The sequence below is a fragment of the Ochlerotatus camptorhynchus genome, unplaced genomic scaffold, assembly GCF_037179485.1.
Source record: "Ochlerotatus camptorhynchus isolate MF236.1 unplaced genomic scaffold, CSIRO-AGI_Acam_v1.1 ptg000367l, whole genome shotgun sequence".
In the NCBI taxonomy this organism is placed as follows: Eukaryota; Metazoa; Arthropoda; class Insecta; order Diptera; family Culicidae; genus Ochlerotatus; species Ochlerotatus camptorhynchus.
Window position 1 is genome coordinate 5,123,149 of NW_027040855.1, and position 20,922 is coordinate 5,144,070.

General features: G+C 39.3%; 1 protein-coding gene across 1 annotated transcript in view; it reads right to left on the minus strand.

Moving 5' to 3' along the window:
- The window catches only part of LOC135709864 (uncharacterized), a 949,216-nt gene that overhangs the window by 500,812 nt on the left and 427,482 nt on the right, over positions 1 to 20,922 (minus strand). The window contains exon 6 of the mRNA XM_065232287.1: positions 12,556 to 12,657. Coding sequence (XP_065088359.1) covers positions 12,556 to 12,657 — 102 coding nt within the window. The remainder of the gene's footprint in view (positions 1 to 12,555; positions 12,658 to 20,922) is intronic.

Here is a 20,922-nt window from a genome sequence, read left to right on the forward strand (position 1 = left end):
GGTCCTTCCGATAAATGAGAGTACATGTGAAGGTTATTAATTATACTTCGACCAAACACGAGAATCTGTGGCACAACCTGAAGCACAATGGAATTCCGGATAAAATCGCCAACCGTCATCGATGTGCAGTACGAGACTTTCAGACTTCGATTTGACTGACGATTTTGCTATATTTACACAGCGGTGCTCTGATATGCAACGTTAGCTCAATGGCCTGACAAACAGTCGGCAGGGGGGGGGGGGGGGGGGTTCATGTCTTTGGGTACGAAAGTGACCCCGATGACTTTGTACCACTCCAGGACAACATTTGAATGACGTGAAAGGACAACATTTGAATAGTGTCACGAAGCTAGATCCGGCCAGAAGATCATAGGGCCCTCGTGTTGCTTCAATAGAGGAAGCAGACGCTTCTGTACAAACTCCTTGAGGTAGATCTCCTCGTTTACAGTTCCGGTAGTCACGAACGGTGCACTCCGTTTGCCACATGAGCAAATCGCTTGCCAAATCTTGTATTTCTTGGCAAACTTTGAAAGTTTCTGCTTCCTTACTTCCTCAGGATCATCAAACTCGTGCTGGGTGGTGAAGATCAGGGCTACTACTACAGGGAAGCTGCCGGAACATTGCCTTGACGTAAGTGTCATCATCCATGATGAGACAATATGGCTTCGTCAACATCTGGGTGTACAGTTTCCGAGCCCGTGATTTACCCACCGTATTTTGCCGTTCGTCACGATTTGGAGTCTTCTGCACTTTGTACATATGCAGTCCCTCCCGGTCGTTGGCTTTCTGAACGAAGGACTTGGACAGATTCAATTTTTTGGCTACATCGCTGCAAGAAGCATTGGGATTCCGCTTAAACGCTCCATCGCAACATCGATTTTGACCGCATTTCTCCTTCCGTTCGATGCCCAGAGTTTCGCAGTAACGTTTAATCACACGAATGTAACGCAGTAACGTTTAATCGCGGGAATGACACTGATGAAAACTGCACATTGTAGTCGAAATACGTATCTGTCATGGATACCAAAATGAATTAAGTGAAATTAAATGGAAGATAACATTTTATGCTGTTTCATTTATAGTAAAATATCGCCAAATTCAAATTTTTTTTGCTACACACTTAGAAAAAATCGTGTAAATTTAGGTGTTCTGAGAATGACATATACAAGCGTCAATTTTAACATAAAATTGAGTAATAAAAGACTCACAATTCAACTCCATCGAACGTACTTTTCGTCGAGTATCGAACTTTTCAGTCTCGGAGCACTTAATTTGACATGAAATATTTGTTTACGTCTGATCTTTTATGTCAAAGATGGATTCCGTCAAGTGTAAAATTAGTTATTTCTTAGTGTGAAAGCTATCCAAACAATTGTGAAGCACTAATAGTTGACTGTATTGCAATGGCACGTTAGTACTGGTCGTCATGTTGATAAAATTAAGTTTAACAGTTTGGTCTATTTCTAAGTCATCTTAATAATTCAAGAGTTTAGATAATCAGATCAAAAATGTACGGTCCAATTTCTTTGATGAGAAGTTTTTATAGGATATCCAAACAACCCTAGAGCAGGCATGGGAAATCATTTACATTTATATCATGCCTTCATTTACATTCATTTGCCTCTAACTTTTTCATCAAAAGAATTCCGTAAAAAATGAATGAAGCCTTTGTCGGTTTTTGTATTAGCTAAAACCTTTTGTTAAAAACTATAATCGGTATCCCTTATCCATGATGAACCAGAGTAAACAGAACTCACATTTTTTTTTCAGTGAATGTAAATTACATTCACTGAAAATCAATAACAAGTTCTGTCCACTCTAGTTCGTCATGCATAGGAGATACAGATTCAAGTTCTTGACAAAAGTTTTAGCTAATATCAAAACTAACAAAAGCTTCATACATTATTTTCAGGAGCTCTTTGCTGCAAAAAGTAAGAGACAAAATAATGTACCATACCTGCCCTAGATTTCATATTATTCGATCCAGTAGAACAACCACGACATGAACAATGTCCTTAACTCTATAACATGTCAATGCGATCAATTTGTATTTATGTCACATGATCTAGGTTCTCCATATCGTCACAGAGTACAGATCATTCAATCTACTAGATCAACCCCAATTAAGAAAATGTGCGTAGTAGTGAAACATGTCCAGGTTGTGCAAATCGTCTACGAGTGATTTAGATCTAATGATCTACTCGATCACTTACGACTCGGTTCAATCCCAGTTGGAGCCGTCGGGATTTTCCGTGGCATAAAATCTCTGATCACTGGTCATCTGGTCGATAGGTAGGATCCAGGTGTGGGAGCTGCCTCCAAGACGTCGGTAGCATTGGTACTCAGAGGTACTCATTGGTGATCAGAAATGTTATGCCTTAGAACATCCTGGCGGCACCAAATGGGATTGAACCCAGGGCTGCTGGGGTGAGAGGTAATCACGCTTACCACTTCACCACCGGTGCCACTAAGGTGCTCAAAGTTCATCAAATTACTTTGGAGTTCTGCTAAAATGATCTATTTTTAGGTCTATCACGATTGGGACAATGTCCTTAGCAACGAACCATATCCCGAGTAGCACTCTTACATTACGAAAAATTGCAGCAGGTTGTTTCTGACTAAAATAAGTCATATACAAGTTTCTATAACCGATTTGAGACCAACGTACTATTAGGGATGTATACAAAATATACAATTACGATCGAATTCCATCGATAAGAATATCCGTTTCCAGTTATACAAGAGGTTCTAAGTTTGCCGAATCGTCCTAAAGTTCAATTAATCCGTAATCTGATCTCCATGACAATTTTAAGAGCCTAGAACATCTTATTTGTATTCATGTAAACCGATTGGAAATGATTTTTATCTATTCCATGAATCTGCTTAGACATCTTTCGCTGTTAAGGGCATTGGTCCAATCGTGTTACATTTAGGAAATAATTTAATTTGAACTACAACACAACTTTAAGATCCTATAACATCATTATGCTACCTATAGACAGTCCTTTTCTACACTCGACACTCTACACTCTACGCAAACCAAAAATGTTGAAATTGAATGTTGGTTGCATTTCCTATCATCGTTCGCAGCGAATGGTATAAGTTGTCCATGGTCTTATGATTTTGTATCTTTTTTATTTCATGATCTGTCTGCGTTTTCAACAATACTACCAAGCATTTTATTTATAATATTGTAGAACGACCCACACACTTGCCACGACTCTCTCCAATTCCCGTTCTGCAGAAAAAGCATACGAAGTCGAGTATGAGAGGTAATGAGCGCTTCTTATTCGCTTTTTGCCTATCCATATTGCAAAGCATGGAGGGAGCAGTGGAGAAAGCACAGGTCTGATAGTCGGCAACTTTTTTTTCTATTTTGGTTGACATGATTCATTGCACTCACTAATAGGGTTTTTAATTTAATTTCGTCTCGCACTTAACCTCTCTTTTTCGATCGAACTCAAAACTGGAGTGACTTTGCCATAGATGACTTCCAAATTTATTTACCTTTCTATATGTACCGTTGGATTTGATAAAAAGTCACACATTATTGAGGTATTGTAAGAAATTTAACATAGATGCTTGATTCCAAATTCGTTCTACGTGTTTCAATTCCGTCCTAATGCATTTCAAGGATTTTCATCGTTCTACGAAAGAATGCAGAAAAAAATAATTTGCTCGGAGCGCTTCTTATCTTTTGAGAACAATGAGTGGAAATATACATACAACGCGCTCGTACAGGTTTTTGTTTTGTAACTTATATGCTAACACATAGAAGAAAAAAAAAAGAATTATTGATTTGTGCACAGTGAAATCATTGATATTATTGATATTTTCTGCTCGATAAAACGGAAATGGGCGATTACGACGAAGTAGCGCTCTACCCTACACATTCTCATTTTTCTTTCTCCATTTTATTGCATTGAACCGTAGCTCAATACAGAGGGTGCGTCATATTTTAAGTCGGTTTGTAAACATTGAATAACTTAGACATGTGTCCACCGATTAACTAGAGTTGACAAGTTTTGAAAACGCCAACTCAGTACAATTTTAACACAATTTCAGTTGTGTTAACTCAACATCTTCTTATTATTATTATTATTCTTCTTCTTCTTCTTCGCATTTCAAGCTTATTGCTTATGACATATTAGCTTATTGCGTGCTCACAACTTAGTGTTCTAGATGCACTTCCACCGTTATTAATTGAGAGTTTTCGATGCCTGCTACCATTTTTGCATTAGTATAATTGTGTGGCAAGTACAATCATACTCTATGCCCAGGGAATCGAGAAATTTTCCAACCCGAAAAAATCCTAGACCGGACCGGGAATCGAACCCAGTCACCTCCAGCATGGTCTTGCTTTGTAGCTGCACTTTTACCGACTGAGCTAAGGGAGGCCCCAACTCAACGTGCATATCGTCGAAAATATCGTGGCCAGGCATGGAAAATCATTTGCATTCATTTCGTGCATTCATTTACATTCATTTGCCTCTAACTTTTTCTTCAACAGCATTCCGCAAAATAATGTATATCAAGAACAACATGTGAAAAGGGCATACAAGCTTTTTGTAAACAAACATTCTTATGCCCTTTTCTCGCCACCCATATGACACCAACGCAAACCATCAACATCGCCGGATGGGGGAAGGTTTCCCCTTCCCGATGATGTTGTTAGTTTGCGTGGGCGACCCTCGGTAGGCGAGAAGAAGGCCTACAAAGGTTTGTTTACAAAAAGCTTGTATGCCCTTTTCACATGTGGCTCTTGATATAGCATTTGTAGATTTTGCTATTAGCTACAACTTTTGTAAACAAGTCAAATCCGTATCTCTGATGCATGACGAACCAAAGCGAACAGAAGCCACTACTGTTTTTCAGTGAATGTATTTTACATTCACTGAAAAAAAGTAACAAGTTCTGCCCGCTTTAGTTCGTGATGCATAAGAGATACAGATTTGAGTTTTGAGCAAAAGTTGTCGTTAATAACAAAACCTAAAAAAGCTATTTACATCATTTTGCGGAATGCTGTTGATGAAAAAAGTTAGAGGCAAATTAATGTAAATGATTTTCCATACCTGATCGTGGCAAACAGACCCCGCCTGACAACACTATTCGTCGTTTGGTGTCAAACTTTGTTGAGCATGGGATAGTGGGAGATCGTCCACTTAAACTGGTTTGAAGCGATAAGAGAGAGAGAGTTGCCTAGGTCCCAAATGTGTCACCACCGCGCTCAGCATTTTGACGTCAGTGGTATAAATAAAAAAAATAAAAGACTGGACGCTTAACCGTGTGCCATGCCACACTGCAAAGCTGTGGGAAATGATGAGTCGGTATGAATGGAATGCATTCAAGTGTTGAAACACTTGTGGTATGTGAACAAACTAGGGTTTCACAATTAAGTGCATTTTCTATGGTCTCTGTTTAATTAAAAATTGTACTGCATGGGAAAGTTAATTTGTATCCTGTCTCACGATATGGATTTGTCAACTGTGAAATTAGAACTTGATTGGTTTTTTTTACGGGCTTATTTTAATAAGTCAAGATGTTTATTTTAATGATAATTCGGTATGCTACACACCCCTGCTTCAAATTTTTCATCTGTACCTACTCCCCTCGCTGCTAACAATGTTCAGCGAGTTAATGGAGCTACCTATGCTGCTGAGGCAGTGGGTAGAAATCAAAATACTTTCCAACGTTCTAACGGAAATTTTGACAATTTTGACTTAGGAAGCATTACTGCCCCTAAAATGGAATTTTTACAGAAATCATTAATTTACATGATTTCTGATATGCTTAAATCTAACTCCATGTTTGATGCTATTCAAACTGGAGTAAAATTTGCAAACAATATTGTCATGACTTTAAAATTCAGTAATGGATTTTAAAGCATTAAATATTTTAAATTGGAATGCTCGATCTCTTAAAGATAATGAAGACGAGCTATTTAACTTTTTGAGAGTTCATAACGTGCATATTGCCGTTATAACTGAAACGTTCCTTAAACCTGACCATAAGGTTAAGAGGGACGCAAATTATTTCATTTATAGAAATGATCGTCTTGATGGACCCTGTGGTGGCGTTGCCATCATTGTTCAAAGACGAATCAAATATAAAATTCTTTCTTCATTTGAAACCAAAGTTTTTGAAACTTTGGGAGTTTCTGTTGAAACAAAATTTGGACAACTTACGTTTATAGCTGCCTATTTGCCATTTCAATGCGTAGGCCAGCAAAAGAATTTTCTCAAGGGTCAGAAACTTACCCGTCATAGGTCTAAATTCTTCATTATTGGTGATTTTAATGCAAAACACCGCTCATGGAATAATGCTCAAAGCAACTCCAATGGTAATATTCTGTTTGATGATTGTTCTACAGGTTATTACACTATTCAATATCCTAACAGCCCAACATGCTTTTCTTCTGCAATAAATCCCTCCACTATTGATTTGGTCTTAACTGAATCATGTCAACTTTGTAGCCAATTGGTTACCCATGCTGACTTCGGTTCTGATCACCTTCCAGTAACTTTTGAAATATCCCAAGAAATAATTTGTAGTCCAAACAGCTCTACTTTCAATTACCATAGAGCTGATTGGGAGCAGTATCGAACATTTATGGAATATAACTTCGATCCAAACATTCGTTTGCAAACCAAAGATGAAATTAATTATGCTCTTGAATTTCTGACTACTTCAATAGTTGAAGCAAGAGCTGCCTCAGTACCAAAATGCGAGGTTAAATTCGATTAAATTATAATAGACGACGATCTTCAGCTCTTGATCCGTCTTAAAAATGTCCGTAGGAGACAATATCAAAGAACACGCGATCCTGCCATGAAAGTTATCTGGCGGGATTTGCAAAAACAAATTAAAAATCGATTCTCTGCCCTGAGGAACAAAAATTTTGAAAATAATGTTTCTAAATTAGACCCGAGTTCCAAACCCTTTTGGAAACTCACAAAAATTTTGAAAAAACCTCAAAAGCCAATTCCAGCGCTTAAAGAAGGTGGTAAAATTTTGATCACAAATTTGAAAAAAAGCTCAGAAACTTGCTAAACAATTCGAGACATAATTTCAGTTTGGGTCTTACTAGTCCTATTGAGAATCAGGTTGCTCGGGATTTTCTGAAAATTTTCTCTCGGGAAAATATTTTTGATGATTCCTGGGGGACTGATTTGCACGAAGTAAGGTCTATAACTAAAAAGTTTCGAAATATGAAAGCTCCAGGTGATGATGGAATTTTCTATATCCTCATCAACAAACAATTATTTAACAGATGTTTCCATTTAGCATACTTTCCTGATAAATGGAAAAATGTAAAAGTTGTTCCAATTTTGAAGCCGGATAAAAATCCAGTTGAAGCTTCTATCTACCGCCCAATAAGTTTGCTTTCTTCAATAAGTAGACTTTTTGAAAAGATAACTTTGAATAGAATGATGCTTCACATCAATACGAACTCAATTTTTGCCGATGAGCAGTTTGGATTTCGCCATGGGCATTCAACTCTTAAGAGTTACCAATTTAATTCGTTCAAACAAATTTGAAGGCCACTCAACTGCTCTTCTAGACATATAAAAAACATTCGACAGTGTTTGGCATGAAGGTTTGATTGCTAAATGGCAAAAGTTTAATTTTCCACTTTATATTGTGAAATAGTTCAAAATTATTTAACTGACAGAACTCTGCAGGTAAATTATCAAAATTCCAAATCTAAACGACTACCTGTTAGAGCAGGAGTTCCTCAGGGTAGCATTCTTGGGCCTATATTGTATAACATTTTCACTTCGGACCTCCCTGATTTGCCTCAGGGTTGCCACACATCTTTGTTCGCTGATGACACAGGCATTTCCGCTAAAGGAAGAAGTCTTCGTGTTATTTGCAGCAGACTGCAGAAAAGTTTAGATATTTTCTCTTCTTATCTACAAAAATGGAAGATTTCAAAACTCAACTTATAATATTTCCACACAAGCCTAGAGCTTCGTTTTTGAAACCTAGTAGTTGTCACATAGTCACTATGAACGGAGTTCCAATTCCCTTGTCAAACCAAGTGAAATATCTTGGATTAATACTTGACCAAAAATTAACTTTTAAAGATCACATTAAGGGCATTCAAGCCAAATGTAACAAATATATAAAATGTTTGTATCCTTTTATAAACAGGAAATCCAAACTTTGCCTGACGAATAAACTTCTAATATTTAAACAAGTTTTTAGACCTGCCATGCTTTACGCTGTGCCAATATGGTCTTGTTGTTGAAGTACCAGGAAAAAAGCACTTCAAAGGATTCAGAACAAAGTTCTGAAAATGATTTTGAAGTTGCCTCCCTGGTACAGTACTACCGAAGTACATAGAATTTCGAATGCTGAGACTTTAGAACAAATGTCCAACAAAATAATTAATAATTTCATCCAAAAATCGTTCCAATCCTCAATTGCAACGATTAATTCCCTATTTACTCAGATAAGATTTAGTTTTAGTTTTTAGTTTTAAGATATCATTTGTTATACTGACATGCAGGTTTAAAAAACCTGTTTAAAATACTGAATTGCCAAGACAGGAAAAATGTAAAAAACACGTAGCTATATATATCATAATAATTAAGGCTGGTAAGTTACTGTAGTAACTAGAGCACCTAGGTGGTTTTGCTCCTTCTTTTTTGACAACATTAGAAGGAGAAAATGAGACAAACTAGTCAAAAGCAGGTAAAAGTGAACTGGCCGTTTGGTTCTTTTTGCTTACCGTGTAGGTCCCAAATGTGTCACCACCGCGCTCAGCATTTTGACGTTAGTGGTATAAATAAAAAATAAAAGACTGGACGCTTAACGGTGTCCCATGCCACACTGCAAATCAATCAATTAAGTTGTTGTTACGAAAATTCGCTGGACGCATGGTATCAAAAAAAGACGATATTGATTGGCTTCCCAGATCTCCAGGGGGGTTATTTGAAAAGTAAAGTTTACGCCAGCAAGTCTCGGACCGCTGATGAACTCAAGGCAAATATTCTTGCCGATATCATTGCTATATCGCCATAGGTAATTGTTTTTTTTTTCAAACGTTATTCAATGTTTACATACCAACATAAAATATGGTGTACCCTGTATATCTTTATTCGTCCATACGGTCTTCACTAACATCTTGCGATGATGAATCCGTCATAATTGTAAGCAAATCTTTTATCCATCGGTTGGGTGTATCCAGCTTCTTATTAAAATAAACAATTAACCTGGTTTGTTCTTCTTATTTACTTAATGATTAACACAGCAAAATTTTTACACTTAAGAATCAAATGGAAAACTAATCCTGGTTTCAATTAACTAAATTAATTTGATTACTGATTTTGCATTATTAAAATTTAACTGAATAAGGGTATGGCGTTAATGGTTAGCATCCATGTTTCTCACGTGACTTGAGTTCAAATCTCAGCCCAGGCATGTCACAAAAAATCCCGCACCTAAAATGTGTTAAACAAAACAAATAAACAATAATCGTTAGTTCAACGATAACAGTAAAACTTAAAGTTAGGTTGTATTCATTAAAATACACTCTTGTCTGCATTATGGAATCAGACATATGTCACGACAATTTAAATCAAAATGAGTTTTCATTATGATTGGAACTGCAAACTTCAATAACGATTTGCTTTCATTTTGTTACCCACCTTTGCACGGGTACAACACTGTTAATATTAACTCATAAATAACGAGTTTTATGGTAAACGTGTAAAATGAGCTACTTTCCGAGGTCTACACTCTCCTATGCAAGCTCCAATCGATTCGTTGGACTTTTTCACGTGACAAATGGTGTGTTATATGTCAGAAGTATAACGGCAGTTTTCAAAACTGTTGATAACAACCCATAAATAACGAGCTGTGGGGAAAATGGGGCCAAATGGGCTTCTATTAAGTATGTACAGTATGAAATAGAGCCAAATAAATACTATTTCAATATCACTGCTATACATAGAAACATGCAAACATTCATGCATGTAAACTTCTTTTTCACGTAGACCAGCAACTTGTATGAAATGTTGCGTACGAAGATTTGCGGTTGCATGCAATTTATTAAATATCTCATTAGATGTCTTATAAATTTACGCTATCTATAACGTAAACTGGAATGATATATGACGCTCCATTTATGCGCATCATAGTAACTCCATTTATGTGCATCATAATGGTAAATTTACACTACTTTTTCGAACTGTGTAGTTTCGAATGAATTGTTGGTAGTAACTTGCCAGCCCTAGCACTCTCCGAACGTCCATGTCTTTTTTCGGTCTAGCATAGTCCACTTTCGATGCTAGTGTTTATACTTCGACGGTTTATGGTTGACACTAATCACATGCAAAAAATCAACGTAATTTGTTGAAGGGCAGCCGGTGGGTGGATGGTACCATCTACCGCATAAACGGAGGAGTTTCTATATAGTATTATGATAAATATCTCTGTTTTTAACCTTTCATTGTCCTTGATAGTTTTAGAAGGTATAAAGGGTGATACGGTCAAAATTTGGTCAATATCAACTTGACGTATTTCTTTCAATTTTGCATTTAAAAAACCTGAACACCCCTCATTTTGAAGGTGTGTGTGTGTAGAATGTTGCTCCTATTTTGATTTTGGAATTCACTCTTCAGTTGTCAAAATGCCGTCCAAGCAAGAAGAGCAGCGTATCAAAATTTTGCTCGCGCATCGCGAAAATCCGAGCTACTCGCACGCAAAGTTGGCAAAATCGCTAAAAGTTGCCAAATCAACCGTTACAAATGTAATTAAAGTGTTTGGGGAACGTTTGTCGACAGCCAGGAAGTCTGGATCGGGGGGAAATCGAAAACCGGAAGCCGCTGAGACGACAAAGAGAGTTGCCGGTAGTTTCAAGCGAAACCCTAACCTCTCTCTCCGAGATGCCGCAAATAAGCTGGGTGTATCGTCTACAACCGTGCATCGAGCCAAAAAACGAGCCGGACTATCGACTTACAAGAAGGTAGTGACTCCAAATCGCGATGATAAACAAAATACGACGGCCAAAGCGCGATCCCGGAGGCTGTACACGACGATGCTGACGAAGTTTGACTGCGTGGTAATGGACGACGAAACCTACGTCAAAGCCGACTACAAGCAGCTTCCGGGACAGGAGTTTTATACGGCAAAAGGAAGGGGAAAGGTAGCAGATGTTTTCAAGCACATGAAACTGTCAAAGTTCGCAAAGAAATATCTGGTTTGGCAAGCCATCTGTACCTGTGGCTTGAAAAGCAGCATTTTCATAGCTTCCGGGACTGTCAACCAAGAAATTTACGTGAAAGAGTGTTTGAATAAACGTCTGCTGCCTTTCCTGAAGAAACACGGTTGTTCCGTACTGTTTTGGCCGGATTTGGCATCTTGCCATTACGGTAAAAAGGCCATGGAGTGGTACGCCGCCAACAACGTGCAGGTGGTTCCCAAGGACAAGAACCCTCCCAACACGCCAGAGCTCCGCCCAATTGAGAAATACTGGGCTATTGTCAAGCGGCACCTCAAGAAGACCAAAAAAACTGCTAAGGGCGAGCAGCAATTCAAGGCAAACTGGCTTTCTGCGGCGAAGAAGGTGGACAAGGTGGCTGTACAAAATCTGATGACAGGGGTCAAGCGTAAGGCCCGGCAATTCGGATTTGGAAAAGCGGAAGCCTAACTGAATATTTTTCCTGAATTTTATACTAATTGAACTTGAAAAAGAAATTTAATTTGATTTTTTAAATAAACGATTTCACCGATTTACACGCGTTTTCCCTTGACCAAATTTTGACCGTATCACCCTTTATGTAGGTACAAGACATTTTTTTCCTTTATCCATGACATTGTAGAATAGTTTTCGATGATTATTCTATGATCGGAATGTCAAAACCATGCCTCTTATCTTATAGCAAATTAGTTTTATTATTCAGTTCCATCCTGAATCGGGTATGGATCTGCTTTTTTTTTTTTTTTTTTTTTCCTTTGGTTTATTTTTTCCGTCGATCTTGTTTTCCGCGCTGAGCACCAATGCTACCGACGTGCCAGGAAGGCAGCTCTCCCACACCTGGACCCTACCTATCGACCCATCAACTCATGAACCGGGGACCAACGGCTTTACTTCCCATCCGAAGGAAGGCGTGATCAGAGATGTTATGCCTCAGAACATCCCGGCGGCACCGACTGGGATTGAACCCAGGCCTGCTGGGGTGAGAGGTAATCACGCTTACCACTACACCACCGGTGCCGTTATGGATCTGCTTGATTTCTGACAAACGTCAGATTGATTGTTTTTTAACTCGAACTTTCGAACTGGGTTGGAACGATAATAAACGAATACGCTATTAGGTTTGCTATACTGAAAACAAAAATAGCTCGGGCTCAAGCAATCCTATTGCCTGAGATCACTGATTAAGGAAAACATCCAATGGAATAAGACGTCCATTGGTACTCTCCAAGAATGTATGTACCACTGTAACTCAAGCAACATGAAATATGCAACCAACAGCTCAACAAGCTTCAATCTCCAAGCGGAAAATGTCTACCATTCTACTACACACGAACACAATGGCTACTTACAGGACGACGATATGCTCTGATCGCACTTGCAGGCTTCTTTGGCACCGTCCTCGTCGTAGATGCACTGACGAAAGCAGTCCTCACCGTTATCCACATTGCATCCTGTCGAATAAGAGACGAAAGGAAAAGAAACTAGAATGAACAAAAGTGTGTTGAAAGCGGAACCTGCCGGAATGAAAAGTGGGTGTGTGATATCTTGGATGAAGACCTGACTGCTCTGTGCCTTGGTTCGCTTCCCAACGGAAGCGGAATGAATATTGTATCTTACATTTCCATTCACTCCTCCGTACACTAAGTGTATGCAGATGCAGATGAAGCAAATAGTTGCCAGTCCCGCTCTTGCTTGTTTTTTTTTTTTTTTTTTTTTTGTCTAGCAGTATGAGAATTTGTTTGAAAATGTTTGCAAGGTACCCCGGCAAGGTAGCGGTACCGTGTCTGATGTAAACGAGAGTGCTGTAGATTGTAATTTGATAATACAAATAGAGCAGCTTGTTTGGTAGCAATTTGTAAGTTGAACCGAAAGTTTGGCTGTTTTCTTGTCTGTTATTTTGTTTTGGAGTGTTGGAAAGACAAACTGGAACAGCGTGGTTTTTTTTTGCGGGACCATAGGGAAAGCTGGTGTAAAGCGAAATTACAAATTTTGTCTACCGGAAATTAACTGGTGCCAAGAGAGTATATTGGGTAGATTAAATCCCCTTCAAATCAGTCGCCAGATGAAGTTCTCAGAGTGAACGTATGACCCAAACTTGATTCGACCTGCGGGTAAAGGTTTCTTATGATTTTCAATCTGAGAGAAAATTGGGTCGTCCTACCCACCCTCTGGCCGTGAGGAGTTGGAAACACGGTATGAGCATGGGTTTATTGTAGTCCTTATGTCCTAATCGTAATATTTTATGTTTATTGTTGCTGTAGGATGTTTTTATGATAAACTTCCCTAGAGGTGGCAGTCCTACAAACGAACATGTAAATATAGGCTTATTTCCCCTGCATGTGGCTGGGTAGAGACCATTAAGGAACGAGACAAATATATGCGTGCGTTTGTGTACGCCCGAAAGCAAATGGACCGCACTGAAAGCGGAATGGGTCTGGTCGTCCAGCAGAAGGACAACGACGGCACGTGTGTCGAATTCAAGTGATTGTTATCGCTCGGCAGACGATGGGGAAGTATGTAAATGATTTGAAATCATCCATCCGTTTTGTGCAGATATTTATTTCAATAAGTATCGTGAATCAATTCAATCTAGGCAAAGAAAGTAACCCGACCAGAAAGGATTAAGGATTAACTATATTGCAAAACAATTATACCAACATCAGTAATTAATAACAAAAGTTGAAATCATGTTTCTGGGTCCCAAGGGGTATTCAACTCTGCACATCTCACATCTGTGCCAAGCGTGGTGCCGAACGTGCGGCAATGAAGGTGTCAGTTTCAATATCCCATGAGCTTGGCAACCCTGCAGTTATGACTTTTGAGATTCTTTGTTAACAATTTCAAGTTCTCACAGAAGACTCATTGAAAAACGGAAAACGGAGTTTTGAACATAAATTTCAATATTTATGGTACACTGGAACCTCCATTAACGAACCAAACTACTTAAACCACTTCGTCATAAGAAAACTCCTTATTTGGGATTTACTAAAAAGAGGTTTTTGAAAATAGTGTCAAATACCTCACAATATTGGTATTTTTGGAATCGGAGAGACGTTTATGAACTGGAAATCTATGTCTGACGCCATTTTGAAATCCAAGATGGCGGCATCCGATTACAAAAACCCTGGAAAATACTTTCAATACCCCACAATATGGGTATTTTTGGAATCAGTGTGACGTGTAGGAACTGGACATCTATTTCTGACGTCATTTTAAAATTCAAGATGGCGGCATCCGGTTCATGAAAAACTGGAAATTACTGCCAACTCCCCACAATATGGGTATTTTTGGAATCAGGGTTGTTGTATTTGGCAAGGAAGAATAAAGTACAGTTCTGTATTCTTTGGTGGTACTTAACGAACTAAACTTTATTGTCGAATAGATGATACACATTCATACATATAATACACAGTGTTACACTTTTCGAAGTTATGCCGACAAAAATGCGCCAACAATTGCCGAGCTCACTATCACTTAGTGATATTAGATCACTTTTAACGTCTGTTCGTTTAGGAAAACTCACAAAATTCAGGCATCACCGGCTGAAACCAACCACACGCCAGATTTCAATCCTTGCAATTGCCGTCCTATTGTATCTCGGGCTAATTGTTCGGCGGGTGCGACTGTGTGAGAATGAGATAAATCCATTTCTATGGACCTCTCCAGTGACGTCGTGTAGAAGGAAGGGATAATGATGTTGCATTGAAGATTTGGTTGCTTTTATTAAAAGTATATACGGTAACTTCGGCAATTGTTGGCGCATTTTTGTCGGCATAACTTCGAAAAGTGTAACAACAGTAGAGGCTGTATCATATACAACACCTCCCTTCTATAAGTTACTTTCTTTTCCTAATAAATTTAGAATTTCGCCTCAAATTTGCCGATCTGGTCCCCACAACATACGAACGTGGCTCATTCAACTTTCTAAGTATTTCTCCTCTAACCCACCTTTAAGTGTTTTGATCTTGTACCAGAACTTGTTCTCCTTCCGTGAAATCTTTCCTTGGCCGCGCATCTTTGTCGTAATCCTGTTTGTATTTTTACTGATTCTTCTCCAGCTGCACCCGCAACACACTATCCTTCCCACCTTCAAGCTGTTGATTCTGTACTGGTAGCTTCGATCGTAGACTCCTTCCCATCAAAATTTCTGCTGGCGATGCTGTCAGTGTTGCAGCTGGCGTATTGTTGTATTCCAAGAGTGCATAATAGAAATCAGTGTTCGCATCAGCACATTTTCGCATCATCCTTTTGACCGTTTGTACACATCGTTCACTGAACCCATTTGACTGTGCCTAGTTTGGGCTACTCGTAACTACTTTACAGTTCCACTTATCACAGAAATCTCTTACTTCTCGTGAATTGAAGGGATTATTATCGCACACAATTTTTTCAGGAATTCCATTAATGCTACTCGTCTGAACACATCACATACTGTCCGTGATGACTTCCCTCTTGCTTCTACAACGTGAATCCATTTTGAGAAATAATCGGCTATCAACAAGAAACTTTTTCCTCCAAAATCGAAAAAATCACTGCCCACTTTTTGAAAACTGCGTAGCGGAACATCGTGGGGAAGTAACGGTTCTTTCACATTTGAATTCTGAAACTTTTCGCAGACAGCACACTTCGAAACACATTGTTCAATATCCTGATTTATCCGTGGCCAGTAGAATATTGTTGCAGCACGCTTTTTGGTTTGGGTTATTCCTCCGTGAGTTTCATGCAGCAAATCTAGCATCTGAGACCTCAAACTATAAGGCACAAAAATCCTATCCTCATTGAATATGATTCCGTTGTCTTCGTAAAGCTGGTCTTTAAACCTCCAATAGTATCGTAGCTCCTCAGGTAGTTTGGACCGATCATTAGGCCAACCTTCCAAATATAGCTGCTTTAGCCTAGACAGAATTGGATCCTTGCTGGTTTCATTTTGAAATTCTGCGATCTTGTCCTCGGAAACGTTAATGGTATGAACGACGTAGTCCAAACTGGAGGATTCCGATTCTTCCGAGCTCACGAATGCTCTGGAAAGAAAATCTGCCAAATACATGTACTTTCCTGGGACATAACATAACTTAAGATTGTACCTGGGTAACTTCATTTTGATTCTTTGAAGTCTCGATGCATGAATTTTTGAAATTGGTTTCTGCATCAAAGCAACCAACGGTTTATGATCCGTCTGCACGTTAACATCTCGACCATAGATGTATTGATGATACTTCTTACATGCAAACAATATCGCCAGGAACTCTTTCTCCACCTGCCCATAGTTCTGCTCACTCGGTGATAAGCTTCTCGAACTGTATGCTACCGGTTTTCCTTCCTGTGTTAAACACGCACCCAATCCACATTTGGATGCATCAGCCTGGATAGTCACTTCCTTCTCAGCATCGAAAATTCTCAGAACTGGTACCTTGGCTATCAAATCTTTTATTCGGTTAACCGCTTCTGTATAGATAGGCAGCCACTGGAAAACTGTATCCTTCTTAAGTAATTCCCTCAATGGTGTCGTGACTTCAGACAAACGTGGGAGAAAATTTCGAAGGTAATTTATTGAGCCGAGAAAACGTTCAAGCACCTTCACATTCCTAGGTGTTTCCATCTCCGTAATTGCCTTTGTGCGTTCTGGATCGGGCTCCATTCCGTTCTTCGAAAAAATATGCCCCACGTATTTCACCTTCTGTACTCTCAGCATTAAATCTGGCGTTCACCTCAGCAGCCCTTCGTAACACTGCGTGAAGACGTCGATCATGCTCCTCGCGTATCCTCCCCGTGATCAAAATATCGTCGATATAAATAATCACTCCGTCGATATCACCGAAAAAATATTCATTCCACCTTCGGAACATTTCTGCTGAAACATTCAATCCAAACGGCAGCCTCAAGAATTTGAAAATTCCAAACGGGGTGCTGAACGAACAAATATCACTAGATGCTCAAGATGATAAAATCCGTCCTTGAGATCCAGCACAGTGTAAAACTCAGCACCACACAACGTCGACGCAAGATCCTCCAAAGTTGGAATTTGGTAGAAATCCCTTCTAAGAGCTGCATTCAATTCCGAGGGATCAAGGCACACTCTAATCGATCCATTCGGTTTCTCCACAATGGTCATGTGGTGGACCCACCCCGTCGGATTTTCCACTTTACGAATGATTCGTTCCTGCTGCATCTCCTGTAGTTTCAGCTTCAGCTTCAGCTTCTCTTTCAGTGCTAATGCTATTCGCCGAGGTGGGTGCTGAACCGGAACTGCATTGGGTTTAACTGATAGGTGACATTGGCGAGTAAATTTTCCAACTCCTTCAAATACGTTTCCATACTTCAGAACAAGATCATTGGTGGTTTCACATTCTATCGTGTCAATGCTTGGTGTGCATCGTTTTATTAATCCAAGCTGCACACTTGTTGTGAGGCCCAGAATCGGCTGTTTACTTATGTACATCTGTTATCCAGAATTCATCAATTAGTGTTTGACCATTACAAACAAATTTAAAATCTACTATAGCTTTTGGTCTATACAATTGGCCTCCATAGGTACGAAACGGCAACAAAGGTTTTGTCTGAACATTTACTCGCATCATTTCAAAAATATCACAAGGAATAAAATTAACATCTGATCCACAATCAAGCTTAAAATCTAACATCATATTTTCAACCTGTAATTTAGTAAACCAACGTTCTTTTTTGATATTTACCAAGTTTACAGGTGGTAATTCTCTAACCACCGAGCTGACTACGACGTCATCTGATTCTCCGGGTTCATCGGCCCAGCCTCGGGATGTGGAATTTGTCGAGCCTCCGGGATTCATCATGCATATTTCTTGATTCTGTATCGCACTACTCCTACAAGCCCGTTCAAAATGATGCATCCTACTGCATCTCCTACATCGCTGACCAAATGCTGGACACCTGCCTTTTGCATGCGAAGTCAAACAATAGGTGCATTGTACCAGGTTTCTACCACTTTGGGTTCCTCCAAACGATCCCCGATTATTTCGTAACGAGCCCCATGTGGACACTATTCTGTTGACAGCTTCTTCAGCAACATTGTTTGCCGCTCCGAAGTTTATGTTCTTTAACTGTTTACTTTTCGTTTCATCCAATCTTGCGGCTTCAATAGTGTCCTGCAAAGACACATCCTTCGAACAATCCTTCGTGATCAGCTTATCCCGCAATTCCTTGCTTTGGCATCCAAAAATGATACGATCTCTTATCATTTTATCTGGTTCGAGAGAGTTACAATCTTTCACCAGCGTTCGCAAATCTGTCAAAAAGTGCTCGAATGGTTCATCTTCTCTTTGTGAGCGGGAGAAGAATTTCCAACGTGAAAAGATCTCATTGTTTCGCGGGTTACAATAAGAGTCAAACTTTTCAATCACTCATGACCAACGACACCGGTGGTGTAGTGGTAAGCGTGATTACCTCTCACCCCAGCAGGCCTGGGTTCAATCCCAGTCGGCGTCGCCGGGATGTTCTGAGGCATAACATCTCTGATCACGCCTTCCTTCGGATGGGAAGTAAAGCCGTTGGTCCCCGGTTCATGAGTTGATGGGTCGATAGGTAGGGTCCAGGTGTGGGAGCTGCCTTTCTGGCACGTCGGTAGCATTGGTGCTCAGCACGGAAAACAAGATCGACGGAAAAAAACAAACCAAAGGAAAAAAAAATCACTCTTGAGTATGTGCTGCGCTCTTCATCAGTGAACACAAAAGTGTTATACACTCCGACCGCGTTCAGCAGAGTAGCAATTTTCACTTTATCGGTTTTTGTATCATACCCGATCGCCGTGATGAAAAACTCCAACTGTTGCTTAAATCTTTTCCAGTGATTAGTCATATTCCCCGACAAATCGAATGCATCTGGTCATTTGAAACTATCTATTCTTACAGGTTCCTTTTCAGATGACTCCGACTGTAACACTATTGATCCTCGGAATCTCCCTATATCTCGCAACGTTGCAACCCGAGCTCACTGCTGCCTGATACACTCCTCCGAATAAGTTTTCCGTCGCGGTTTCGTCCGTTTAAACGTAATCCATAGGTCTGGATTATCCGACGACTCAGACTTTTTCTTGATTTTCATCACTTGATGATTACCGGCTGCGCCATGTTGTATTTGGCAAGGAAGAATAAAGTACACTTCTGTATTCTTTGGTGGTACTTAAAGAACTAAACTTTATTGCCGAATAGATGACACACATTCATACATATAATACACAGTAGAGGCTCTATCATATACAACAAGGGTGACGTGTAGGAACTGGAAATCTATGTCTGACGCCATTTGGATGGTAAATTCCAAATAACGAGTTTTTTTGTTGCGATTATGGGAATCTGGGAAATACTGTGAAATATCCCACAATATGGCTATCTTTGGAATCGGAACAGGAAATCCAAATCTGACGCCATTTTTAAATCCAAGATGGCGGCATCCGGTTCATGAAAAACTGTAAAATACTTATATTGTGGTGTATTGAAAGTATTTTCCAGTTTTGCATGATCCGGATGCCGCCATATTGAATTTTAAAATGGCGTCAGACATGGATTTCCTGTTCCTACATGTCACTGCGATTCCAAAGATAGCCATATTGTGGGATATTTCACAATTTTTCCCAGATTCCCTCAATCGCAACAAAAAAACTCGTTATTTGGAATTTATTTCGTAAAAAGAAGGAGGTAAATTGAATACTGCGTAAAAAAAGACTTCGTAGACGGAGGTTTCAGTATACCTATACGAGTGCCTATCCTGTCTAAAATAAAACTTGTGTTTCATGAAAGAACCGACAAACTCGAGTAGTAAACATCATATTTTGATTACAGTAAGGATTGCGAGTTCATGCACTACCACGCAAGCATCATCACAAGCAACGATTCTAATCTTTGAGTTCATCTCAGAAAGGGAATTACAAACTATCATCAGGCTTAAACAAAGATTTATTGGTAATTAATACGGCCTCCAGAGATGAACTTAACCAGGCGGACCCAAACCAAGACATGGAAGACAACGGATCAAGATAGAGAGGACTCCCATTTTTACTCTGGTAAAATAATAATTGTTTGGCTGACAAGATCTGATGCTCATCAATACTGTTGTTCTTTTTTGGATTGGTAGATTGAGAAAATCCAAGATGAACAAAATTGCAGTGAATTGCCTCCTACGGATCAAGAGCTAAAGATCGTCGTCCATTAGAATTGAATCGAATTTAACCTCGCATTTTAGTACTAAGGCAGCTCTTGCTTCAACTATAGAAGTAGTCAGAGATTCAAGAGCAAAATCAACACCATCTTTGGTTTGCAAAGGAATATTTGGATCCCAATCAACTCTTTGGTAATTGAAAATAAAGCTGTAGGGATGAGACATTATTTCTTGGAATATTTCAAAAGTTACTGGAACGTGATCAGAACTCAAGTCATAATGGATAACCAATCGGTGGCAAAGTTTCCATTAATCAGTTAAGACCAAATCAATAGTTGAGGGTATTTCTTGCTGAAAAAAATGTTTGTTGAGCTGTTGGGATATTGAATAGTGTAATAACCTGCAGAACAATCATCAAGCAGCACAGTGTGGGCTAAAATCAAGATCAGAAAATCAAAATCAGTCATCTTTCAAGATTAATATCACCTAAAATCAGAGGCACCAATACCACAAGCAGTGCTGTAAATTCTCAAAATCAATTGATTGAACCCAGACCCATCGGGGTGTTAGAAAGCAGTCACGCTTAC